Raw genomic sequence first — 27,313 nt, forward strand, 5'->3', positions numbered from 1 at the left:
GCTTGGAAACGGTCCCCCTCCAGCCCCCGCCTCCCCCCTTCTCCTCGGATCCTTAAAGAAATTAAACCTAGCTGCCGCTTGGCAAACTTTCAAGCGCAGCCGAGCCTGCCTTCATGACTCCCGCAGCCGGGAGGGGAGGAAATCCTCCATCCAGGGAACATCCAATTAGAGCGGGCAGAACGGGCAGGCGGCATCCCGGCGGCCGGCTCCGGACGGGGCAGGTGGTGACCCCTCCCCGCGCCGACTTGACCGGCTCGCCTCCTCCCGCCCCCGCGGCCGGGCGCCGTCCCCAGCCCCGGGCACGGCCCCGCGGAGCGACCGGGGGGAGCCGCGCGGCGCCGGGGGCTTCGAGAGGCAGAGCCCGGGAGCGCGGCGGAGGACGCGGGCGGGGCGGCGGCGAGGAGGAGGAGGAGGAGGAGGAGGAGGAGAGGTACGGGAGCACCGCGGGGAGCCCCGCCGGTCCCGTTTCCAGATGCCGGCCGGGCGGCTCCGTGCGCCCTCGGTCTCGCTGAGCAAGTGCGGGCAGGCGGCGAGGCGTGCGGGGTTACGGCGGCTTTTTAAACCTAACTTCTGCTGCCCGGGGATGCTCGCGATTCGGGCTCGGTGCGGCTTTTTTAATCCTTCACCGTAATTATTTGTCCCTATACGTTAAGATGGGCGTCTTAATCATCTGGAGCCTGGATGAGGAACTTGAGGAATGCCCTGACGGAAGGCAGAAATACAGCAGTTTTAGCTTCTTCCAATCGAGCACGGGAATAGCAGGTTGGTGGGGGCAGGGCGGCAAGCCGGGCTGATGCTGCCGCTGCTTTGCGCCGTGCTGGCAGGCAGAGGAGCACGGGGCCGAGGGGAGAGGATCCAGAGCCTCAGGCCAACACTGTGTGACACGGGAGTTCTAATAGCAGGTCGCACAGACCTCAGCCACAAGGACAGAACCAAGTGAGAATTCCTTCTTTTCTTTACAGATTTGTTTAGAAGGCAGCCAGCAACAAGAAAAGCTAAATAATAATGAGTGAATGCAGATAGAATACCTCTAGAGGTGCAATAGGATCTTCCATCCAGCAGCAGCACACAGCAGAGATTCCCTCTTCCGTCCACAGCTGCCAAAAGCTCCATGCTGTGTATCACTTTTGATCTAGGTCAAATTAGTCCCACGCTGTGATGGGAAACCCAGCAGGCCTGGGTGCTCAGCTGTGAGCCACGGCACCCAAACCACGCAGCAGGGAGGAGCACAACCCTGCAGAAGGCAAAGGCCCAGCTGGGCTGATGCTGCTGGGCAGCTGTCCAGAGCCCCTCCAATCTGCCCTCCAAAATCTAAGGGCAGGCCACCAAACCCAGCACTTGAGAAGCACCAGCCCTCGTAAAACACCATCCCTGCCAAAATATTCCAGGCCATGAACAGCTATTATAAAGACAATCTCTTTTTGATTAAAAACTTAAACCTCATCAAAACTCCAAAACAGATGGATGGGAAAAAAAAATGCACTATGCCAGCAGAAAGAAGCAGCAATCATTTAAAGATGTCTTTAGGGAGGAAGGAGGAGAGTTTTAGAAGTAAAGAGAATAAATGAGATGTATTTCAGGGGTAACAGGTTCCACGCAGCTGGGACTGCCGTGTCAAGAGCCCTCTATTCCAGGAGCTAGCAGGAAAACACTAACCATGAGATCTAACATAAACACAGTAAACAGCAGGGAGAGCTGCAAAAGCCTTACCTTAACACCAACTTCCCATTAAATTGGAAAACTGCTTCGAAATTATAAGTTCATTTTTCTTCTGTAAGGAATGTTTCATTCTAGTGCCAATGAATGCTTTGGGTTTTTTGGTTGTTGTTTTTTTTTTTTTTTGTCTTTTTTTTTTTTTCTTCCCAGGGAAATATCTCTGCACACTGCACATACGAGCCGGTGCTGTGCTATAATTGTCACAGAAAGGAAATTAACAGTATTCTAATGAGGAGTTTTGTTACAGACAAATGATCGTCTTCCAAGTCTGTGCGAGCCTCTTAATTTAGACTGTCATTTCTCCCCACTGCATACCCTGGTGATTCTACCTTGGAAAACAGTAATTGCTAGAGACACCAGGGAGCTGTGGGCCAACACAGAGCAGATGCAAACAACACAGAAGGGTTACAGAAGGAATTCAGAGAGACGAAGCTTGAGATAATAGACCTCAGTACATGATCATATTCAGTTATATGGGCAATCCTTGATATGCCTCATACTGCAAACAAAATGTAGATACGGGTCCTTCCTGCATGGGAAGTGGCTAAAAAGGTCAACTAATGAATATGCAATGTGAAAGCCCTCAAAGGGTCGAGCCAACATCTGCCAGCCAAGCCTCCCAAAACAAATCAAAACAGTTGGTTCATGGGTCCTTTTTCCACCCAAAGAAGCCCCAAAGGGCTTTTACAAAACTGCACAGCTCTCGCAGTTGAAAACAAATGGAGGAATCTATGCAGCTTGAGGACTGCATCGGAGCTCAGACAGAGACCTAAACCTGGGAGGCTACTTCTGAAGCAAAATGCACTATTTAGGATCAGAAGCCAAAAGCACTGCACCCGAGCAAGAAGGTAGATAGCACTTACGGAGTTACAGCTGGATCGAGCCAGTCAGATTAACACATTCAGACTCATGAGGATCTATAAGGACCACAGGCTGTATGAACTGTGCCCAGAAGGTAACAGGGACAGAGGGTGCTTTGATTGAGGACATCAGCCTCACATTTTAGGGTTAATGTGAATCAGACCATATGACCTGACTTACAGCATCTGCCTCATTCGTGAATGCCTTCCCTCCTGAAGAAACAGTGAGCAAAAACGAGCTCCAGTCCCTTCTATCAGATCAGCCCCACAGTGTTTAAGATGTCTTTGCACCTCTTGGGATCACAACACACACAGATGGCTTCATTCCAAATTAAAACAACTGCTTGAAATGAGACCAATCAGTAACTCAGGGTTAATTTTCACCATAAAATCAAGCCATGCTTACAATTAATCCAGAACTGGCAAACTTTCAGGCAGGAGGCCGAAGCTGAGGGGTGAAGGATGGTCTCCAAGGATGGTGAACCAAGATCGTTGTTCTCTCAATGCCTTTGCACCAAGGCCAGGCGATTCACGTCGCAGGTTGAACGGGAAGTGGAGATGGAGTTTGTTTTAAGGGGAAAAAATAATTTGAAAACGTTGACAGGATGAAAGAAAACTGACAAGGAAAAAACACTGCTAAGAGAGCGTGAGTGAAAGGAGCAGCAAATGGGCTGCTGCTCTTCCTCCCAACCAACCAGCATCGAACAGCAGCAGTTCAACTTTTAAGACTTTCATTACGTACTGAGTGGAACACTTTCACGTCAGTGGCTGTAATTCTCAAGGGCTGCAGGAGGTTGTGGCTTGTGAGCATTGTAATTCTTAACTAGGCGCCATAATTACAGAGCATTTCAGAGGCAAAATGAGCCCCTCGGTGTCCGCTGCAGCAGCACAGCCCTTGTGGGCTTCAGGAAATGGCTGCAAGGGGCTTGAGGGGAATTCTCTCCTGTGAGCAGAAATGCATCGGCGTTCCTGAGCACGGCAGAGGCTCCGGGGTCTGAACATGAAGCTGATGGCGCACTGTGCCTGATGCACGTTTACACGTGCTGGATGCCACAGAAGGTGTCCGTGAGCCTCTTGTGCAGCTCACAGCAGCCAGAGATCCTCATGAGCTTCCCTGCCCTGACCGAAGGGTTTAGCAGCCGCGGGACACCTCCAGCCTTGCAATGGCACGTCCTCGTTGCTCGGCTGTCCGGCTGTTGCAAACAAAGCATGCCCAATGGCGCGCACAGGTCTGCCTCCAGTCCCTCTTTACTTCTGCACGCGGCTCAGAATGTTCCCGAAGCTCTGCCAGTTGCAGGCAGGGTCCTGTGCAATGCCTGCACCTTCCGTGTGAGCCAGGACCTGAGCGGGGCTGAGCTCAGCTCCGAGCCGTTCGCTGCTCGGGGACTCACTTAAAATAACGGGATTTCTTACAATTCCCTCAGGATAGCGCCTTAAAGACGTGCTTGTGAGCTTCCGTCCTGACACCACCAGCCTCCTTCCCGAAGGATTTCGGGAATCACAGCGTAAAACAGACGCGGCCCCCGCCGCTGTGGCACAGATCGCCTCAGCGCTTTTCCTCAGGAGCGGCTGACATCGCGCCGCGCTCCGCACCCGCCCGCCGCTCCGCGCGGGCCCATGGCGCCCCCTGGCGGCCGCTCCGAACAAACGCCTCGAGGACGCAGCGCGAGGTTTTATAGGCGTCACTTTTCAGGGCGGAGGGGAAAATAAAGGCTCAAGACCAACACAGTACACAGTTATTTTATTGAAATAGTTGAAAAGGCCAGCAATGGAAAAATAAGTTTGTCACGAGGGCGGAATTAATATTTACTCGATTGTTAGAAAAGCTGTGTCTACAGGTAACTCTAGCCAGGTACAGAATGCACTGTGAACCATGCAACTAAGAGACTACAGCAGATAGGCACTGTGTACTATTTCGGTTCTATCTGATGCACAGCTGTTGTCAGGTACAACTGACACCCGTGAGAAACTGAACAGCAGCACTTCTCGAGTTATTAACATTTATAATGTACAAATGTTCTCACCTGATTGATAAGGGATATAAAACACAGCGTAGTGGAAAATGAGTAACAGCTGCACACAGCATGTGAAGTTGGTCTGGCAGTCATTGAAGTTTACGTTTTTCCTTTTAAAAGAAATAACTGAGTGCTAAGCATGGCGCTGGTCATACAGCATACAAAACCAAAGGCCAGGGCTCGTTCTGGAAATACATTACAGGGGGGAAGGTTGGCTGTTAGAAAGAAATTTCACAATTTCTGGTTGAGTTTGGAGTCCAAAACGATGCAGTCACTTCAAATCAAAGTGAAATAAATAAGCAATCCTTCAGGAAGTACGATCCTCGAGTTGAACCTACTCTATGGAAAACGAAGTTCAGCTATACAGCAGGATGTCACTGTGGTGAAAGCCCTCAGAACAGCATTCTGAATAACTCCTTGGGAAGCAATGCTGTCCTGCTCTCCTATGTACAGGTTATTTACAACAAGTTCCCTTTTGGCCTCACCCGTCAAGCCCCTGGAGCTGGCTGCTTAGAAGTGATTCCTCCCTCCCCCCCACCCCCCCATTTTGCAATACTGCAGTTAGAACTATAATTTAAAATAATCTTATGCATGAATTACAAATATTAATAAAGTAACTCTGCATATATAAATATTTCTAGCGGAATTTAAAGCATTCAGAATGTACATAAAAGTTTATTTCCATTTGGTAGGGCCAGATGTGCTTCTTCTCAGATCACCGCTGCTTTATTAATGCTTTGTACATAGCGAAACCCAGAAATGCAAAGACAGTAGCACCAAAACTTGCTCGGAGCCAAAACGTGGAGCTCTTGAGGTCCGCTTGTGTCACGTGCCTGAAATTTGACACACAAAAAAACACAAATTATTTGCAGGACAAGAATATCAGCCAAGTCGTGCTAAGCAACTCTGCTTTTGGAAATTCATCACTACACTTGTCACAGGCAAGGAGCATACACTTCTGCCCTGTGTATACTTTAGCAGTCATTCTGTTTCTCTTTTAAAGCTTAGGGTTTGATCTGCAGCCATGATCACACGAGTAAACTTCTAAAGTCAGGGCTCACACAGCTGAGGGTGGATACAGGAGGAGGCCATTAATCAGCAGTGAGTATGGGGAAGGCAGCCATCTTAGAGCACCAACTAACACCCAGCAAATAAAAACAGCATAATAATCCATAATGAGAACAAAGTCCATCGCTGCAAAACAGAACTTTACTCAAATTTGAGTTTGCAGACTTTTTGCTTCTCCTCGCAAAACTTTCCAGTCCTGTTCAATATCTACTTATGTTACTCCCCCCAACAGAAGGTTACTGACAAGTAGCAAGTAATATTTTTCCAAAAGCTCGAAGCAAAAAAACTGGCAGTCTGTAAACCCCTTTCTTCCCAAACAATCACAAGAATGGCAATAGAAACAGTCATCCAATACCAAGCTGAGAGCTAAGAGATTGTGCTGGTGAAACAGGCAGTGACAATGGAGTCAGCAAAAAAAGGCAAAATCCAACAGCAGTATGAAGATGACACAAAAAGCCACACTTTGCATGACAGCACACAGCCAATGGCCCAAGTCTCCAAACGCTGCAGAGTTTGTGAGCATGCTCAGTTAAACACTGCCAGGCATCCTCAAAGTAGTCTCAAGTATGACAGCTTACCATAAAGCAGGAACTACCATTTAAGTTATCATAAAGGTATCATAATTCAAAGCACAAGAAGTTCCTAAATAATAGTAGTTTGTTTGTTTTTAAGATAGAAAATAGCTTCACTCGCCTATCTGTTTTAGCCTGCTTTTATCATCACAGGTTACTCAGTGAAAACTGCAGGAATATCAAAGTCCAAGGAGCATACAGGATTGTGCAGGGATCCTAAGCACACACAGTGCACAAGGAAGTTGATGTAGTGTGAACTGCAGAGCTGTCATTGAGAAGCTGTTTAGTAAAGCAGGAACTGCACTTACTATCAAAATACACAAAACCAGTTCAGGATAGTATTTAGTAGACACTTGCAGAAGCAATATAAGCCATCCAGGTAATCCGTGTGCAGTAATAACACAAGCTAAAGAACAGGCACAAATTCTCTGGTGCATTAACAGCAAAACAGTTGTTGGCTAAAAATTACTGATCTTAGTTAAAAACATCTTGCTGGGTTATGGAATCAGATTCAGGAATTCCTACAAGCATTAGTTCTACAGCTGCTTTTGACAGACTCTCTGCAAACTACGTGTCAAGTAGACTGCTGAGGGAAAGACAGGGAAAAGGCAATGGCAAGGTCACCTCGGTTTGGCTGCTGTTACCTGTCTTCAAGCAAACGTGGACCAAGAGATGACTCCATGAAGATGGAATCTTCTACAAAGCTGACGGCGTGCACCTGATGCATAATACTGCTCTCCTCGTCTGCTAACAGCATGGCACCCAACTCATCTATGTGGGGTCTTAACCTTTTTACACACATGCACAGTTTGCAGTTCACAGTGTGGCTCAACATTAGTAAGTATCTCAAATAAGAGCAAATGTCAAAGCCCAAAGAATTCATCATTTTTACCCATCTAACTTCTGATTCTCGTGCAGCTGTTAAAAACTGACTGCTTGGGAGAAAACAGAAATAAATAAATGGCTTTGTATTTTTTGAGGAGCAAAGTAAAATGCACGACTTTCTGTAACAAAATGCTACTGCTTTAAGGACAAGGAAAACTGTTTAAGAGACCAAATCTCTTCCTCCTCCATCCCCAAAGCATCAACTTCCACGTACCCACAAGCTATGCATGAATGAGAGCTCCTGTGCTCTACAGAATGACTCTTAACACATCAGCCCTACGACTGACACGATCTCATTACTGTTGATAATTCAAATCAAGACTGTATTTTGTCACTATCAACAGCTTTGGCATCTGTGCTTTTTTTCCTTTTTTTTTTTTTTTTTTTTTTTTTTTTTTAAATAAAAGACTATAAAACTCAATTTGTAATTTATAAAAACTCATGTAAAATAAGTCATTTGCACGTGACAGGATGTTAACAGGTTACATGACAAGCTCAGGATATTTGTGTCACGATCCCCAAGATCACTTTGGTTAATTCAAATGCCCAACTGTTTATAAAACCACCCTGTTGGCAGTGCACACCACTGTTTAAATTGCACACGAGTGCTTTTGCATTGCCCTGTAAAGTACTCATATCCAGATTTTCTGATTCCTATCTCTGATTTGTTTTGACTTCTGCACATGTCCATATTTAACTTGCTGAGTATACTTCATCCTTTCAGAAACAATTAACGTATTATCAGTCATTATAAAATCCTCTTCTAAAGGGAGAGTAAATTGACCCTGATCCCTTCTCCAAGTTACAGATTCTTTCATTTAAAGGAAGAAAGTAAACCAAGGCAGGGATTTGCTTTATAACCTCGTAGAAAACAACAGTTTGAGCCCTCTGAACATCTCAGCCCAAGTGCTGAAGGTCCAAATATACTAAAATTCAGTTCTTCACCCCTTCAAAAATAAATCCAATTTTTCTTACTTCAGTGTTCCTGAGAATAAATTCCATTTTTGCAACATCAATCCCTAATACTGATCAACTTACATTAAGAAAAGAAATCTGAAATACTTAAAAAGACTGATGGTTGTTTTGGGCACAGGTTCTCTGGTTTGAATGCATCTGTAATGCACAAACATTGCTCAATTCATGAAAATCCTGCCTCTTCAGTAAATACTGTAAATACATTTTATTTCAGTAGTTGTGTTCGTGGCAAGAATTTTCACCAGTGGTAGAAATTATTGCTGCCTTGCTAATAAAAGACATCTGACACTTTCATTAGCTCAAAACTAGAAAAATTACCCTCCCCAGAGGAAAAATAAACACTTGTGAATGTGCAGTAGTTAGGGCTCCATCATTTATGTTGTATTCAAAATTCTTGATGATGAGAAATCAGCTTTCAAACTTTTAAAGCAGACGTGTATGTACGTCATCACACAAATATTTCTGTATATAAAGGGAGTCTAAACGTGGAGCCCGTGCCTCTGTCAGAAGATCCAGATTTTAATGCACATTTTGGAAAAAGATGACATTTTCACTCAGCCCTTTGGAAAGGGTTAAGTAAGCTGTTGAATGGGATCTTGGAGATCCATACAGTCCTTCTTTCAAGAGGCTTTAATAACTCAAGCAGTCTGCAGCATGCACTGACCAAGCAGGTAACTGAGCATGCTTATCATGGGTAACACAGAAAACCAGCGAGTTCTGGGCCAATGTCAGCACTTCTCCCCACGTCAGCAGAAGAATCCCAAGTCTGGGGAGGTTTAATCTTAACTATTTAAATTCAAGAACATTTCCATATGAACTACAAATGCATTTTAAAAGCACAGTGTTGAGGCCAACATCCAAGTCACACGGCTAGTCACACCAGAATTATAAGCAAGTTAATGCAGTCAGCAAGTAGCAGCAGCCTGCTCTGACAGAATGTAGGTTCTAAGTATAAAATATAAGCAACTAAACTCCAAAAACATTACACAACATATACAAGCTGCTGCAGCTTCCCTTCAGGCATTTATTTTCCTAATGCCAGCAGTTAGTTTCCCCCATGCATTAGTTAAGCAACACGTGAGAAGTGCCAAGCACGTCTTATCATATACAGCACCTAAAAAGAATGCAAAATGTCCATTTAATATGTCTATTTGGAAAGAAGCAGAGGACACAGCTCTGCAAAACTCTGAGTATGGTCTACTGAACAGCTGAGAGAAGGAAGAGCAGAGGTGAGAAAATATTGTTATATTCTCCTGATTTTAGGGACACCCGGGTGAAGGGACAGATGTCTGCAATCAGGTTGAATGGTGATACGTTCCTACAGTTTGAACCAGTTATCTGCTCATAGCATGCATACTGAAAAATGAAACCTGGGTTATATTCTTACAGCTTTCCCACTGTTATAAAGAAATGGGACTATTGCTTGCGTTTCATTTCACAGAAGGAAGGTTTTTATAGAAATCTTATAATTCCCAAATCAATTATGCTTTTATATGGAAGTAGAACATTGCTTTCATTTCATAGTATTTAAAACTTTAAAAGGAAGAAAATAAAACGGTCTGAGAAGCCTCCCTCACTGAACAACACAATTATCATGCGTAACAATTATTTTGAAATGAAGTCAGCAGAAAAACATCACTGATATATGAGGAAAATGCAGCAAGTAAGGACTTCAAACCAAGAGAGCAGAAAAAAACCCACACAAAATCCATGCTCTGGAATTAGAGAATGGAAAAAAGAAGCAAAAAAAAAAAAGCTGGTAATTAAAGAAGGGGTCAGAATGACATGCACAGAAGCCTTGCTTTTAAAAAACAAGGTAGGAAGGAGAGATTAAATGCCAGCCAGCCAAATACAATGAACACCTAAAGGAAAGAACAAAAACACAAAAATACCAGAGCAGTCACAAGTCTCATGCACACACGTACAGCACTCTGAATGCAGTGCTTTCTTCCTCAAAGCAGCAATGAAGTGTGATCCTGGGTAGTTCAAACCAACAATCCTGTTTCAGCAGAGCAAGCATCTCCAAACTGAACATCCACGTTTGTTCAACTTGCCTATAAGGCCTCAGGAGAGTCTTGGAAGTTTGTCCACAAAAGAGAAACTAAAGGTGGGCATGAACAGCTTTTTCAGCTGCATTCATTCTTCCTCTAACTGGAAATGTTCTAATGCACTCCTATATTTTTGCTTTGGGAACAGTGTTTAAGCACTACTTAGCAACAATACAGGAAGGAATCTAACTGTAAAGATTTCACATTACCTACTTCTACTACCTAGAGCCTCAGAATAGGAGGAGATCAGAATAACTTTTGAGGAGCCTCTTTTGCCCATTTTTCACCTAACCTTTGCTGAATTTCCTCACTTAATGGTAAATATCTGTAAGAGCAAAGTTTAAGAAGTCATATAAATTAGCTACATCAGACAATCCTGCTTGATTCAAATGCTTTCTCTAGCGAAAAATCATTAAAATGCTTCTAAAAAGTTAACATTTCTAAAGAAGAAAACTACCTTAACCCTCCCAGGTTTACAGTTAGAGGTCATTCCTTGTTGTTTACACCTATCTCAGCTCCCTTCTATATATTCTTTCCTATACATACAGTTGTTTACACAGTGAATGGTGAATAACCTGCCACAATGTCCTCCATAAGAGAGAAATCCTGATCAGGTAACTAGGAAGCAAGTAGAAAAGACAAAAGACATTAGCCTGGTGGAAAACAAACCTCAGCAACTAACATAGTGACTGCAGACAAAGATTCTGGGAAATAATCCTCCTTTCTGTAGGATCAGTGCAGGAAGCAGTGAGGAATTCTCTTCACCTTGAATTACAGACTTCTAGCTGGTAGTAGATTCATATATTTATTCCATACTATTTAGTGACAAAGTGAGGAAAAACAGCATCCCAGGGCTTCTCAAACAAAGGTTTCAGTGCCTCCCAGCCTCAGAGGAGCAAAGTACAGTGTCTAATGCAGAGCTCAAAGAAACAAAACAACACAAACAAGCCCACACAAGAGAGAAACATGCCACAATAGTTAGCGCAGCAATCCATAACCATTCCAAAAAGCAAGGATGGGACACACAGGTGGCTTCAGCCTCCATTACGAGGACTTGGGATTTCCTAGTAGTAACTGCTGAATGAAGTTTTAGACTGATAATCTGCAAAGAGATTTATTTTGCAAGGGATTTTTGGCTAAGGGCAGAGCTGTACCCTAAGCTGTAGAGATGCAGTATGAAGAGTTTCACTTACATTCATCATATTTTCCTGAGCTAATGAACTTTTCCCTCTTCTCTAAATTCTCCCTCTGTGGTTACAACATGCATCTCAGATTAAAGCAGTATTTCACAAAGGTACTCATACTGTAAATGGGCACACTGTTAGGCCTACTCTGTACATGTAATTTGCATTCTGAAGGAAACACCCACTTTTATTTGGAGGATCTACATCTAAAACCAGTAACGAGAAGTAATACAGACCAGATCTACTGAGGATACATCAGCATGTTGTAAGCAAGGCCTTCACATAAACATGTTTATCACAATCTGTGACTCCAGCGAACACAAAAATTGCTTGGTTTGAACTCCCATCTGCTGGGTCAAGGCGACAAGTGCTGAGCTGTTAGTACACCACGTGTCAAAAGCAAGGTGTTTTGTAAGTGTGCAGTACACAAGACAAGATATAGCACTGTTTTCAATGCTGAAAACCAGTTCTTTTTACCCTTTGCTTTTTCCAAAATATCTGCAAATGGAAATGGTTAACTGTTTGCCATTTCTTACATATTGCATTTTATTCAGAGGAATTGGATGTTCAAAGCTCCAGATTTTTACACAACTTACCCACTCTATATAAACCAGACATAACATACACACAGAAATTCTATCAGCTCCCAAAAATAGCAAACTAGCAGTTATAAACATGTCATATGTTATACAGTGTTGCTACAGTCAAGCTGTGTCTTTTCCTACACTATTTAAATGAAAGTAATTTTATAATTGATAAGAGGTACTAACTCAGATCAATACTAAACAAACCTATAAAGCCTCATGTGAGACATTACAGAGATGTATATGCATTACTTGTTGTCCATTACTAGCTCCCTGAAAAACACAGTTCCAATTCCTCCACTGCATTTTTGTAATCAGAGTGCCTGAGTTGACCACCAAGTTGGTAATGTTTCATAGAAATCAATGGACTGAGCTCAAAAGAACCAAAAGCACCCTTAAGTTAAATAGATCAAAGCTTGACAATTTTATGACAATTACTAAAATAGTACCTGCCTACTCAGTGGATATGGAGTGAGAAATCTGTAGCACAGAAGGTTACCAACTGCTTTAAAAAAAAAAAAAAAAAAAAAAGCAAGAAAAACCTTTTATTTTAAGAGCACACCTGGTACCTAATAAATAAAGTTAAGGACCTGTTAAGAACTGCAGTGAAGAGTTTGTTCTTTACAGATTGCAGCAAGTCTGAGTTGAGGAAGTTCTGACAGATGCAAAATGTACACCTGTTGCAGGCGCACATACAGCGTAACCGGGCATGGCTGCGAAAACACACAGAAGGACAGGAGTTGAAATCTTGCTCACATAATCAGGTGCACAATAGGACTGTGCCACAAGAGAGATTCAGGAATAAAAGGTACATTGGAATGAGTAAGGAGAGGAGAAAAAAATACACTGGGGAAGCGAGGGTAACACTACAGCTGTGCAGAATTTTAGGGCTAGATGTTGTACATGTTGTACATTTTAGCATTACCACCACACATAGCTCTTAGTAGGAAGCACAAATATGAATGAAAACATCTGCTGAATTTATTTACGTTTGTAAGGAAAACATCTAAAGGCTGAGTACCTCTGCACAGCAATAGATAACACCCCTTTTTCAAAGGAAAGTAAGCCACATTTTCTATCGGTTTGAATGCACACTTTACAGTGACAGCAACCTCTACTTTTCCCACCCTAACAAACACACATGCTTCAGAACTAAGGGAGAAGCAGGAATACTGAGACAACATTTGGTTGGTGCTACGCTTTTTGTGGTTTCCAGTACTCCAGCATAACAAAATAAGAGAACAAAAACTAAATTAAAACTTTACAAATCTAATTAGATTTGGTTTCAAATATATAACTTTAAAAAATCCTAGACCTTGGGTGAAAGTGACATTAGTTCTATTTACTTTAAAGCAAATGTCAGCTGTCATACTAGACTCCATCTGCTGTAATATTTATTTAGCTCATCACTGTATTAAAAGTTCCACCCACCAAAAAAAAGAGATGCAAACTAAGCTTAGCAACAGTGAGATATGCCATGAAAAAGAATGCAAGCTTAAAAATATAGCATCTGAAACCTTTATACAGAAGTTTTATTAAAAAAGAAATATCTAAGATCTGTCAGATTCCCAAAGCAAACAGTAAGCACCCTCAAAACAAAAAGCTTCAAGCACTGCTTTGGGGGAAACTGTTATTGTTTAGAGTGTCATTAATTGTAATCAACTGTGAAGTTGAACTATTTGCAAAAGTGACAGTACAACTTGTATACAATTATCTTAAAACATCAAGATATGAATAATGAGATACAAAGTGATGCCTTCACAACAGAACTCTACACATTAATTGAACAGATATGCCCAAAAAGTAACACGAGCTGAATAAATTAGTGCAGTCTTTAAAAAATAGCTTACACAACAGCTGGCACTGTTTCATCTGTTGGATTGATACCAACTTTCTCCATCTGAAATCATTGGAAGGTAAACACAAGTCGCTTCTGTCTCTCTCTGTTGCTAAACCTCAGTGAGGCAGTTCCATCCTCATGGTTAACAGTGGCATGCAGTGCTACAGTGCGTAGTTCATGCAGTGTGAAAAACACAGTGGTTCGAGTACTTACGGATACATTGCCATAGTTGTCAGTTTAACAAAGATATCCTTACTCGGCATATCAACAGTATTACAGGTAAAGGCTTGAGGTGGAGGCATTTTGTGTTTTTTGCAGAATTCAGCAGGAGAAATACTATATTCTTGTCTAACTTCATGCAAGTCAGACTTTGCAGCTACCACTAAGCAGGGTATTCTGCTATCCATGAAGTGTTGCTGCAAAGTTGAAGAAAAAGTGAAAGAGACATTACATGATATGTACAATCTGGAAAAGCCTAAGTGTTACTGGTTGTAGCATATTAATATATATGCACTGCACTCAAGTCAGACATTTCTAGAAGCAGAATATTTTATATAGGTCTTACTTTTATATAAATTGCAAAATGGCTTTTTTAATGCATCAGCCACATATAACCTGTACTCATAAATAAAAGGAATTGTAAACACTGGAGCTTGACGTATGGGCCAGTAATTGATAGTTTATATCTATGTGTGTGTGTGGCACACACACTGACAAAGTGTGTATATATATATACACATACACACACATACATATATATATATATTTTTCTTTTACATATACATTTAAAAAAATACACAAACCTTAAAAATCCTGACACAGTACTCAAAGGACTTAGGGTTACTGACATCATACACCAGGCAGACAACGTCGCATACAGTCTCAGCATCAGTCAAAAATTCTGAGTCACTGACATCATGTAGCTGGAAAAACAGACCATAGGAAAGGGAGAAAAGCTTTGTTATCACGTACTTAAAGGAATTTTATAACTTTATTTTTCTTGTTACAACTCATTGTTATGCATCTTAGAACTAATGGACAACTCATTGTTATGCATCTTAGAACTAATGGACTGACAATAGGCAGAATTAATGAAAAACTATTAAGAGAAATTAATCAACACAGCCAACATATGTGAACTGTTAACATCTGCAGGTGATCACAGTCTCAACAGGAAAAGTTACATTTACTTCTAAACACACACCAAAAAAAAGGCATTCATTCTACAGAGGAAAATTGCAGAGCAGAGGACTGGGAGCTGGGAAACCAATGGAAGATATTATATCATAAAGGAAAACTACAGTGGAGTAAGCCATTGAAGAAAGTATTTCAGCCACTGAAGATCAACTATGGCCATTCTAATCAACCCACCTGACAGATGTGTGCTTTCTAGGCAGGTAGGATGGCTTAATGAAGCGTTGACATTTAGAAAGAAGAGACATCAAGACAAATTCCTTCTATTTGTCTGCAGAAGGCTTTTTAATAGTTCACTGAATTTTAAGGTTAACTAGTCTCACGTATGCAACAATGAAGCAATCTTACCAGCAAGTATTTTTCTTGTCCATACACATAGACTGTGTTTATGGCGTAGTAAGATTTGTGTTCTGCACGTATTTGCCTCTGTCTCTAAAAATGCAGAATTTCATGTTAGATTACAGCAACTTTTGCCATCCAAGTAGATTTGAACAGCTGTTTTACTCCAATTATTATGAATGAATATTATGGTTACCTGTGGTTTATTTTTATTTATTATTAATCCAAGATATACAAGTAAATATGCAATATCCATTTGTCTATTTGCTACTCTTAACAAAAATTCAACCTCCAAATTCAGTAGCAATGAGTACAATTCTAATGTTGTCTAAAATAAACTCAAAGACATTTGCATATGAGTATAAGCAAGAGCCTTCTTACCATTAGATTTCTTCCAAGAAGAGCCTGAAGAACTCCACTTTTCCCACAGCCCTTCATTCCAACAACATTGCATCGGAACACATTTCTCTGAGTCTGTTTTTTCTGGAGATCTATCTTTTTATCTCGTGTTACTTTTGGAAGAAAAAAAACCAAATATTTTTCAAAAGATGCATATTAATGTATATATAAACACATGAACTAATTGTCCATTTACATCACAATGCACACAAAATATTATTTCTCAAAAATATTAAATCAAGACTTTTGCAGAAATTAAAGGAGTGGAAGAAGACAGATACTTATTTAAGAAATTTATTCTTGGGCAGATTTCTTAAGTTTAAATTCCTAAATTGAAATGAATCTATTTCTTTTTAATTACCTGTAATTGCTGATGCTTGAGATTCTTGTTCTGCAAGTATCGAGTAGCCTAAATAGCCCAGGTACTCCAGGCAACGCTGTACATCCAAGTACGTGGTCAGTCTAGCAGAGGGAACAAAAAGGAGTTTCAAAACAGATTCCACAAATCCAATTCTATCAACTAATGAAACAATCTTGTCATACTCAAGTTCTCACCCACCAAAATGCAATGGAGCACACTTACGTCCACTGAGAGAGAAACCCCTGGTAGGTAATCCATCCCCTTTCATTTGTACAAACAGTGTTGTTAACATCAGGCCCCCATGGCATATAAGGAAAGACTTTGAACAAATCTTTCAGTTCATCAGTAGACAAAGCACAATCTCTGTCCTGAAAACAAGAACAAGGTATCAGAAATAAATAAATCCTTAATTCACACCTAATCTGAAGCGACACATTTTTGCTCTACAGTTGCAAAGTTCAATAAACGGTCTACCAAAAAAAAACCAAAAACAATGGAGCTTTATCTCTCTCAATATGTGTTTTGTTTTGTTTTTTAATTTAAAACAAGACCAAATATATAAGGAAGTTAAAAAACAAAACAAAGCACAACTTTAGTCTGTTATTTGAGTTGAGGGTAATGGTTGTACCACCATTTTTTACTACATGGCTTAATCCAGACAGTTTCTGAATGAAATGACATAAACATGCTTTCTGTTAGCAAAACTGCTAGCAAAGTAAGTATATACACACTCAAATTAGAAGCTTACCAAATCATGCTTATCAAAAATGCTTTGAAGAAACAAGTATGCATGATGATTTAATTCTGTCGTGCAGTCTGGAGGAATTCTTAGCCTATTTACCAAAAAGAAAAACAAGAAGTGTTAAGTCTGCAACATACAGGATGCTGTAATTCAAAACAACAAATTCCACAGTTGAAGCATTTGGCATTTGACCTCTCATTTGGTTTTCATAATCTCCAAGGAGATCAAAGGTCCATGCTTTTTTTGTTTTAGGAATGCTATGAGTGGCTGTATTTATATTACACTATATTCAGTCAGTGCTGAATGGGGAGGAGGCTGCTGTTAAGAAAACAGAGATGGCAGTACACAATTTGGCACTCTAAGACAGGAGCTCTTCCTCTGTAATTTTCATACATAGATTCTAGCTGATAGGTCATAAACTAAGAACGATCATTAATGTACCAATAAGACAACACTACAACCACAGAGCAGCATAAATTAAACGTGCATAAGCTAAAGAGAGCTCAACGAGGCGATACTTACAGAGGAAACAAGTACTCTGGGGTAAGCTCTAAGTCATCATCATAACCAAAGCGACGCAGAACAGTCCATGTTGTTTCATGCCTTCCTCGCTGAATGAAAAGTGTGTGTAGAAAAAGAAAACCTAAAATCAAATGACAAAAATTCATCTGCTCGAGGTAGTTTCATAGTAACAGACTGAAAACAAGGAATACACATCTGACTTTAAACCATAATATTACATAATGATCTGTTACAGACTGTGGGCTCACAATCTGTAATACTTTAAAAAGTATTTTTCAAACAACTTTTTACTTAAAATAATACACTTAGTTTCCCGCTGCTGTTTGGCCTTTCAGTACCAGCATTTTAGAGTAACTTAGCTATATAAAAATAAAACCCATGGTATTTTCAAGAGTTCAAAACAGTAACACACTTAGCAGGAAGCTTGGAGAGCAGCCTCATGGAAGAGTGTCTTTAATTTTCCTACACACACAGAAAAAATGAGTAGGATTTTGGCTTTGCACTTTCCAGAGCTTAACGAACACTGAGATTTCACTGCTTAGTAAGGCTATGCCTTAGGATTCCCTCTCTTGAAAATTTCTCACTAGTTCTATCACACGTAAGCTCCACAAGCAAAGGGGACAAAATGATGCTCAGAAAACATTTTTTCTCCTTTCATTTCTGCCATATGCTCTGAGCAAATCTGTATAACGGAGCGTTTAAAATTCTGACAGAAACCACACCTTGCTGACAAGCATTGCAACCAGTAAGCCTGGAATTATGTAGGAGAATATCTCCTTTGAATCACTATCATCATTTTGGAGTTCGGATTCTGAACTTCTGTAACAAGAAGAAACCATATTTTTATCCATGTCCATGATTCCAGAGTTGAATCACTTTTTGACATCATACTGAGACTCTCAGCCCTTTTCTAAAAGAAAAGATCATATTCCCAAAGACTTGCTTGTTTTTTGTTCTGTTTTGTTTGTTTTGTTTTTATTTTTACATTAGATGACTGTCAACTTTACCAGAAGACTCTTGCCCACAGCTAAGTAAGGCTTACCTTTTAAGGTTAATCCATTATCAGCAACTCCATCGCTGACGTTTTTCCTAACTACATTCTTTACATCTTCCAAAGCTTGAGGAGCCAATGGTGTATTAAAACAAATTCTCTAACAAAAACCAAAAGAACATGTTAGGACCACAGCTACTAAGCCAGTCAAACATCATGTCCAGTGTAAAATGCAGCCTTAGAAGTTCTGATAAGCTAGGATAGTGCAACCCAATTAGTGAAAATAAAGGAAAAGAAACACTTTACATTTTGTTTTTAAATACAAGCACATTTAAATAGTTGTGGGTTGTTTTTTTGTTTTTTGTTTTTTGCTATAGAACTAAAGCTTGAACTATGGTTAGAAATAAAATCAAGACTATTTCAATTTTCATTAATATGCTCTTTTATGCCAGACCCAAGATTTCTAATTTTCAGGTTTGATTTCCTTGTGGTTCACTTCACTGCTGTTCCCTGAAAAAGAAATGTTTGCTTTTCTAGCATTATCAGAGTTCAATCATTAAGCACAGTGAGAGAAAAAGCAAAACAGTCACCTGAAAGAAGTTGAGCTCTGCATCATTGAGAGTACCGTCGTTATCCTGATCAGAGATTCTAAAAATGCGAGTGAGTGCTTTAATACAGGCAGGTTTCATCTAAGGAATAAAACAAAGTTCAGTATATAAAAAGTACACTGAATGACCCCAGGCAGCTCAAATACATTAAAATAAATACTAGCCTTCATTCTATTTTTTTTTTTTAATTAGACATTCAAACACACAGGCACAAAAATAAGAGGAAACAAAACTGTGACCTAAAGAATTTATATGCAAAAATTTAAAGCAGTCATTGCACAATAAATGTTTCCATATTCAATTATTCAAGCTGAAGGTGGCAACAGTTAATTTAAAAACACTATCAGTTTAAGTTCAGTTATACTGCTACAGAAAGCTTTAACAATGGTGGATTTTCTTTCTTCTTTTTGTGTGTGTGTGTGTAGAAAGGCCTGGCTATCCCAGTGCCCTGCAAAAGCAAACAGCTCTAGAACTACAGCCTACTCTTTCTAATTGAGCAAAATATCTATATTCATCATTTCAACTAAGACTTCAGAAAGCTTCAGACATCAAACACTGTAGATTTTCAGAGTTTATTAATCTACCAGGCAAAGCACTGATGATATGGACTGCCACTATGACAGAAGAACTGCTGGGATACCTTCCATGTGAAGGAAAACAGACAGTGGTAATTCTCTCCCAGCAACTAGTGTGATGATGGACTCTTCTCTTCATAGAGGTCACAGATATTGCATAGAGATTGGTTTTCAAAAAACCAAAAATATTTCAGCACAATTTTATCACATTACTAACACATACAGATGATTCTGATGGAAGAAATCAAAAGTTATTCTCTCATTCTCAACAAAGAATTTATGACTGAGACAACTTTCCTACTGCCCAGTAATGCAAGAGGGTGGGGATTAAGTTCATAGCTTATTTATAATTGATATGAAATTAATGTGTTAAAAAAAAGAACAAAAAACAACCATACTCCTCCATAATATGCTAACTACCTACAGTATTTTCAAACAGCCACATCACTTGTTTTTGATCCCTTTTGCCAAAGCCTCACAAGATGCTCAGAAACCTTCCTTCCCTTAAATCAGGGTAAGACTGGAGCACATTCCCTGAAACAAATGGAATTATTGTGTAACAAAGGTCTAAAGGAGAAATGAATTGAATGCATGATTTTTTTCACCATTACTTTTGACTTAAAACTTATCCTATAACCAAAGCTTATCATTTTAATGATCAGCTCAGATGGAAAACAAAAACCTGTCCTCTTTGTTTTAAAGAAAGAAGGAGGATGGAATTAATACAACACAAAGCAGTAACCGGGTTCTGGAATCCAATATCTGACATTTGGGGGAGGACAAGCAAGAGAAAGGGAAGACAAAACACAAAAAACTTCAAAATTCACTGAGGAAAACAAAACAGTAGTCATCTTTTTTTCCCCACATTATTTATTTTTAAAAATATGTGTAAATACCTCTTTCTCCTCTGGGCAATAAAGAGGACCTGTAGGATGCAGAACAGCTTTCTGTGCGTAATAGAATAGCTCAGATATATTCTTCAAGTTTTTAGCTGAACACTGAAAGAGAAATTCTTAAGATTTATTTGATAGTTTTTGACTATGTGATCTGTGTTGAAGCATACGTAAGAATCAAGCTTTTAAAGTTCTGGCCTCCTCTTGTAGCACCCTGCAGCTTTCAAAAACCATCCCCCAGCCCCTGTGTATGTTCAGTAATTAATATTGACCATGTCGTATCAGTAAAAAAAAAAGCTGTATCCATTTAATATAAAAAAAAGCCCCAAACATATCCTAAGATCTCCATTCCATTTTAATACTTTGCAAATATGTTGCTGGCTTAATGCTGTTTTTAAAACACTTTCTTAAGGAAAAGATCTGAAAAGGCTCTAAATATTAGAGCATTTAATTTATTTAATCAAAAGCACAATCTTTATTCTCAAAAAAACAAAGAGCACACAAACTCACTGTGAGAATAATTATTCTATTTGAAATAAGTATTTATTTTGATCAACAACAACAAAATCACTATTTCTATTACATGCTGCCATGTATGTTTGGCAAGAAGGTATTTTTTGGTACTCATTCTAATATAGGATTACATACCTCTACACATGTTTCTATCTCTGTATATTGATTCATAATGGGAAGAATAGTTTCCATACTGCTGTACTCCACTAGATCAGACTTGTTTCCAACTAATATAAGAGGCAGCCTGAAAAGAAAAAGAAAAAAAAAAAGGATTAGGCTTTAAAAACAGGAACAGAGAGATAGAAATATCTATCTTAATTTAACATTCTTCCTCCCACCAGAAGCCATTGCACTACTTTCATGATGTAACTAAGTAGCACTGACAGCCAGTAGGCAAAATGAGATGACAGCAGTAAATTAATCTGAAATACAATCAAACAGAAATGTACTGATTGTTGTTATTTCAAAAAACCCCACACTATTAAACACAAGCCATATTAGAATAAACAGCATCAGTAGAAAACATTTACAGACCATGCAGTCAAAACAAGTTACATCATTGCAAACATAGACACACCTGGTAAAAGCTGCCAATGCAACTCAAAATAAATAGCTTTGCTGAAATGTACAACAGACCTACATACTTTAAATCCCTTGTTGCTTGAACTTCTTACATCAACTTTTAAGTTTAGTATTTGATTTTCTTAATTAACATCCTCAACACTGTCCACTGATACCCATCGCTGTGAAGCCTAATTCACACTTCTTATCTTTATTTATGCACCTGCTATCTTTATCTGTCCTTTCATTGATGAGAGGAATCCATCGACTTGTTACCTGAAGTGGGGTTAAAAAAAGGAAGACACAAAAAACACAGGTTTAAATTTCATCAGACTGAGCTGTGCACAGAGTCGACTATAAATGCTACCTCTTTCCAAGAGGTCACACATTTACTCACAAAAAAAAAAAAGAAATAAAACCTGGAGTTGCTTAATGAGCAATTTTTAAGATGACTGAAAGGACTGAAAACCCACATACTGAAACGGGCCAGAAGCGAACGAATGCACAAGTGTATTTTATTAACAACCTGACCTCTTATGCATTTTAAATGCCTAACACAGCTTTCACCATGCCTAAAAATTAACACTCATATCAACCAATAATTAGATAAAATGTGTTAGCATACCTTATCAATGGAATTCTTGTTGTTAACAGCATATACTATACAAATCACGTTCGCCTGAAATGAAGAAAACATGGAAATTCACTGCTAAGAATTTTTTGGAGAAACAAAGATTAAAAACATGACAAAGAAAAAGAGCACTTCCAACATTAGTCAAAAGCTGTATCTCTGACTCGCTTAAGGCCCAAACAATAGTTGAAAACTCTTGAAGTAAAGGAAACAAAAGAGAAAAAGACAACTTGTGAATTCCTTGGATTCCTGATTAAGAGCTATTTCAGCTCTGACCTGTCCCTTGGAAGTGCAAAGCTTAAGCTCAATTCACCAAAGCAGAGGTTGTACCCACCCTTCTCACTTGGAGCAGAGGTTGCTGTAACTCAAGGCTCCAAACAATAATAAATGAAATGCCAAGAAATAGCAAGATAATTTTTCTAACAGTAGAAAAATTAAATGGAAAACATTCCTTTGAAAGCAGATTTTTTACTGAACGTTAAAATACACTCACCTGTGAGATTTCATGATAGAGTTGTTCATCATTTTGTTCTGCTTCTGCAATTCAACAGAACAAGATGATCATTAACCCTAATTTCACAATGCTCATTAGATGGTCCTGTTGCTTAAATGGCTTTTTATAAAATGCACTAAGAATTGATTCTACCATAACAATAATGAAAAAGATCCACTAACTCATGAGGCAGAAATGGCCTGTCGCACAAGAGGCTTCTCAGCAGGTACTTTAAAGAGGAATCCTGACATTTGAAGACAGGTTCTCTCTGGAATGAGTCAGTTTGCATCCCCTACGATCACCAGCAGCACCACCTGTGCTACCTCTACCACAACATACAACACATTAATTTTATTGTGGAGACAGTGAACATCTTCACTGAGAGCAAGCAGGGAAGCCATCATCATCTGACGTAGTTTTATCTCATCAGTTGATATTTTAATCCAGACTTTTCCTACACTTACATCTGGTCCCATAGCAGTTTGACTGCTGACAGGCCACTGAGGTCAATGAACAATTCCATACCAACTCTAACTGTACTGCATGGTTTTTACCCGAATAATCCACTATGTGTGTTGGCACTCTTTCAGGGGTGACATCAGCTGGAATGGTGATTTCTTCAGCACGTGGTGGAACCTTGGGTTGTAAAGAAACAGCAAGAAAAAGCCTTTAAAAAATAGTCACTGAAAACTTCAGATTGCTAAGACAGTGGAATACAACCATACTCCTGACAATTAGTCATCTGTAAGACTCTGTTTGTAGTTCAAGCACGTGGATTTTTGTGATGTTTGAAACTCAGTGCTACTTCCTTGCTCCTTCATGGTCTGCTACTGGATAAGGCAGATGTCATGTTTTATGTAAGTGATACTTTTCTCTCAACAGAAAAACATAACTAAACTACACAGAAGAAAGTTGGGAAGGGAATGGAGGGCTATAACACAATTATAAGCAGCCTGTCAAAGAATGGCTCCCTGAACATTTTAAGAACAAACAGAAGCTAGAGCTCTTTTTAACCTGCAAGCTTGGGAACTACATTCAGCTATGTAAACAATCTGATCTTGACTCATGAACTGTGGTAACGTAATGATTTGCATTAAACACGCTGCATAGTTTCAAAGAACAGCACATGATGTCTATTTTAAGACTTGTGATCAGAAGAAATAAACATTCAAGTTTATATGTAAAAAGCTCAACTGTTCAGAGCAATTGCGGTTCTTTTCGTGGTAAAGAGAACTAAGTGCTGCTTTTTTATAAAGTAATAAAATCTAGAAGTAGTTTTACTTTTATTTTGGAAGGAAGTTTTCTGGTTGGGTTTTTTTTTTTTTTTTTTTTTTTTTTGCACTCCACCAAAGCTGGGAAAACATTCTTCAAAAATAGAAATAAATGCAATACGTTGTGTAGTTACAAAAAAAATGGCTAAGTGTAAACGATACACCAACTTTTTACTTCCCCATTCTCATTCATTCTTCTACTCACTTATTCTTCTCTTTAAATATAACAAACCAAACCAGCACACGCCACAAGTTATGGCCAAATTCAACTGCTGATGAAAACTAACAGTTCTCAGGTATTAAAAAAACCTTAATTGGGCATTTGAAAAACAAGAAAGCAACTTAGATCAAATTTAATTTCCTAATCATCACAAAGAGATGCATTTAAACCAACCTACAGCACTTTTCAGAAGTCACTACTGAAGTTTCAGACTTTTTGTTGTACAGAGAGCATCGTTTTAAAGCAGAGCCGTTATCTTGCTCTCTGCAAAAAGTAAAATAATATGAAGAAAACAAAGGAGGATGCTCTACCTCTTCTGGAAATTCTTCACTGACAAGAGACATAATTAGCGATGTCTTCCCAACTCTGGCTACAAAAGAATTAAAAACAGAGATTAGATAATTTGGTTATATTACACTTAACAGTTCCATCCCATCTGAAAAAGAAGTATTTTAAAAATACTTTCTAACAGACCACATTAAAGGCTCTTTATCTGCTATTTAACCATATTTAAAGTTGATAGCGGCAGCTTTCTCAGAATTCTTCTGTGCCAAAACATTTGATTCTATTTCACAATTCTACATCTCATCCAGGAGGGAATAAAATCCTGTTCCATCTTACTCAACAGAATTAGCTGGTTTTAACCTTAAGATAGAATGTTTAAAGAGAAAACAAAAAAAAACCCACCATGCTCCTATCAAAAAATCTCACCTAGTGACACAAGTTACTTTGCTGTCATCGCTGCATTTCCACTCGCCTATTTGACTGTATATAGTTCTTAGCATGAGACAAAGAAGAAGAAATTAAATTCTAGGAGTAATTTGTTTCCAAGCAGAAAGCAGTACTGCGGAACTGATGATCCAGTCTAAGTGAAATCAACTTATCCAAACCTATTTGTGGCACAATAACAAAGGGCTTTCTGACACAGAGAAATGAAAGCTTCTCTTCTTCACGGTATGTTAAAAAGCAGATATTGCAAAAGTATGAAAAGCAAAGAGGACATTACTGTTTGCAGGGAGACTTTTGTTTCCCCTCCTGAGAACAGACAAATCTCCCTCTGTGGCATTAACTGGAGAGCACTAAGACGAAGAGTTCTGAACAGTACGATGGTTGTGTTTCCATCACAGATGTTCATACAAGCTAAAACATGAACTTACACTACCAGGTGTCCTCCTGCCACACCTTCAGCTTCATCCTGACAGAATGAGAAGGGCTTTAAAAGTTCCCATGTTTCCTCAGATAAATACCTTCCTGATAGGCAAATGAAGTTATGAGATAATTATAGAACATACTGGAGCATATTCTGCATCCAACCAAGCCAGCTCCTGTTTGAAATGGAGTAAAGCATCTCTGCTTTGCAAAAATCAGATTAGTTTTTTTAATTTAATGCGACTGAAAATAGAAGGCTATGGACCACGTGTTAGGAAAGACACTCTGCGTACAAACTTCTGATAGACGTGAAGCACTATAGAGTTGTTTCTGTGAAGACCCATAGGTTCGAGAGCAGAGATTTGGTTTATTTTGCTCAAATCTGGGTCAGCCACCCACCTTTCCCATTCTGTTTATAGTCTTAGAAGTATCAGCCTAAACAACATTGGCTGAGGAAAACAGGACTTTGTAACGATTGACTGGTCTTCTTTTCCCTCATATATGGAAGCTTTTAGTACATGATGTACAGAAGTAAAAAGTTGGATACATTCTGAAAGTCACGGGCAATTAAAAATTGACGCTCACACCCTGGGTACTAGAACCAAAACAATCTTAAATCTGAAAGGACCACTACTAGGGGTGAAAAAACTGTGTTTTGGAACAGGCTTTCATCAGAAGGTCTTGCCATTTCAGAGTCTGAATCTGCCATCATCTGGCAGGTACAGCATGGCCTGGATTGACTTGTTTCAGGCAAATAAGTATACATAAAAGACATGCATACAAAACAGCACCAGTAACATTACTAGCAATATTACTAGAAAAACTGACGTATTCCACAGATTTTTAATTCAAATGATTTTGCACACTTTTTTCTCCCTATTTTTCACTGAATTATCTTTATACAAACAAAACTGATACACATCTGCTATAAACAGAACTCAACTAATTTCAAGTCAAGCAAAGGCTTGGTCTGGCTTTAAACAGTACGCTCTGTGAGTCACCCTGCAGTTCGTCTGATATAAATCTAAAACTTGCACTCTCAGCTCATTGCCAAAGAAAGTAAAGGTAGATTACAAAGAAAGTAAAGGATGCATGCACCCTGAGGAGGAATTCAGCCGTGCATTCTGAAGGCTCTGGAATAAACCAAGCTTTGTAAAGGTAGACAAACTTCATGAGCTAACTTCTTCAGTAATCTCCACAAGGACTCCATCCCGAAGCAGTGCTAGAAGCACCCCGGGGCACCGCAGGAGCCGCACTGTGTACGCACACCACGTTCTAAGGAAGGCAAGGCTAGTCACACTGTATCCTCAGTGTAATTAGGCAATTTTATTAACGGCACTTGGTAATTACGTGGTTTTCTTTTCTCGCAAGGAACTTCAGAGCGCTCTACAAGCTGACAGAAGGCAGCCTCCGCGGTACCGCTTCCCTCAGCGCGGAGCCGCACTTCCGGCAGCCCGGCCGTTTATTTGGGCGCCCGCATGTGAGCGCAGGACCGGAGTTTCAGGGGCGCGCCGAGCAGCAGAGCCCAGCCGTAACTGCGGCGCGCATCCAAGGTCACCCAGGCGGCGGCAGACGCCGGGCTCCTCTGCCAGCCCCGTCCCGCAGCTCCCGTCCCGCTGCCCGAATCGCATCTGCCCCAGCGGCGCTACCGGTTCCCAGACTCCTCGGATCGAGGGAGCGAAGTCCGGCCGGCACTGGGAGGCTCGGACGGGACGCGGCCACGAGCAGGGCGAACGCCTCAGCCCCGTTCCCTCTCCGCGGCCGCCCGAGGAGACGCCAACTCCGAGGCAAACTTCTGCGCCCCCGGCCCCCCGCAGAGCAGAGCCCTCCCACCTCCCTCCGCTCCGGCCCAGGGCGAGATGAGGCCGCGGCGCTCCGAGTGCGCGTGGCCGGGCCCGGCGCCCCGAGGCGGTGCGACCCTCACGGCGCCAAAGCACCGCGCCGATCTCTGACGGTCGTTCGGCCTCACCCCACCCTGCTCCCGGCCCGGCCCCTCCCGCACTCACGTTCTCCCACCAGCAGGATCCTCACGTCCTTCTTCATGGCCCCGCTGCCTGGCCCCGCCGCGGGGCGCTCACATCGGGCTCGCCGGGGGTAGCGGAGC

The 27,313-nt window shown here is 40.4% G+C and overlaps 1 protein-coding gene across 6 annotated transcripts; it reads right to left on the reverse strand.

The window, feature by feature from the left end:
• Positions 1–4,300: 4,300 nt before the first annotated feature.
• Positions 4,301–27,313, reverse strand: RHOT1 (ras homolog family member T1). 6 transcript variants are annotated; one of them, XM_042865115.1, is made up of 22 exons: positions 27,216–27,313; positions 24,372–24,430; positions 23,124–23,205; positions 22,570–22,613; positions 22,071–22,124; positions 21,669–21,721; positions 21,020–21,128; positions 20,375–20,476; positions 18,886–18,984; positions 18,347–18,455; positions 17,305–17,425; positions 16,789–16,873; positions 16,263–16,408; positions 16,041–16,141; positions 15,662–15,792; positions 15,290–15,373; positions 14,551–14,670; positions 13,961–14,163; positions 12,498–12,620; positions 11,801–11,821; positions 6,876–7,019; positions 4,301–5,424 (listed from the first exon to the last, which is right to left on the reverse strand). In XM_042865115.1, exons 1-22 carry the CDS (start codon positions 27,250–27,252, stop codon positions 5,307–5,309), a joined length of 2,145 nt encoding a protein of 714 aa, XP_042721049.1. In that variant the 5' UTR covers positions 27,253–27,313; the 3' UTR covers positions 4,301–5,306. The 6 variants fall into 6 exon arrangements, with proteins under 6 accessions (XP_042721049.1, XP_042721051.1, XP_042721048.1 ...); XM_042865117.1 differs by lacking the exon at positions 11,801–11,821; XM_042865114.1 differs by lacking the exon at positions 11,801–11,821 and having other exon boundaries at positions 6,876–7,163.

The sequence above is a fragment of the Lagopus leucura genome, unplaced genomic scaffold (assembly GCF_019238085.1).
Source record: "Lagopus leucura isolate 7727_CA_CO unplaced genomic scaffold, USGS_WTPT01 Super-Scaffold_797, whole genome shotgun sequence".
NCBI classification, from domain to species: Eukaryota; Metazoa; Chordata; class Aves; order Galliformes; family Phasianidae; genus Lagopus; species Lagopus leucura.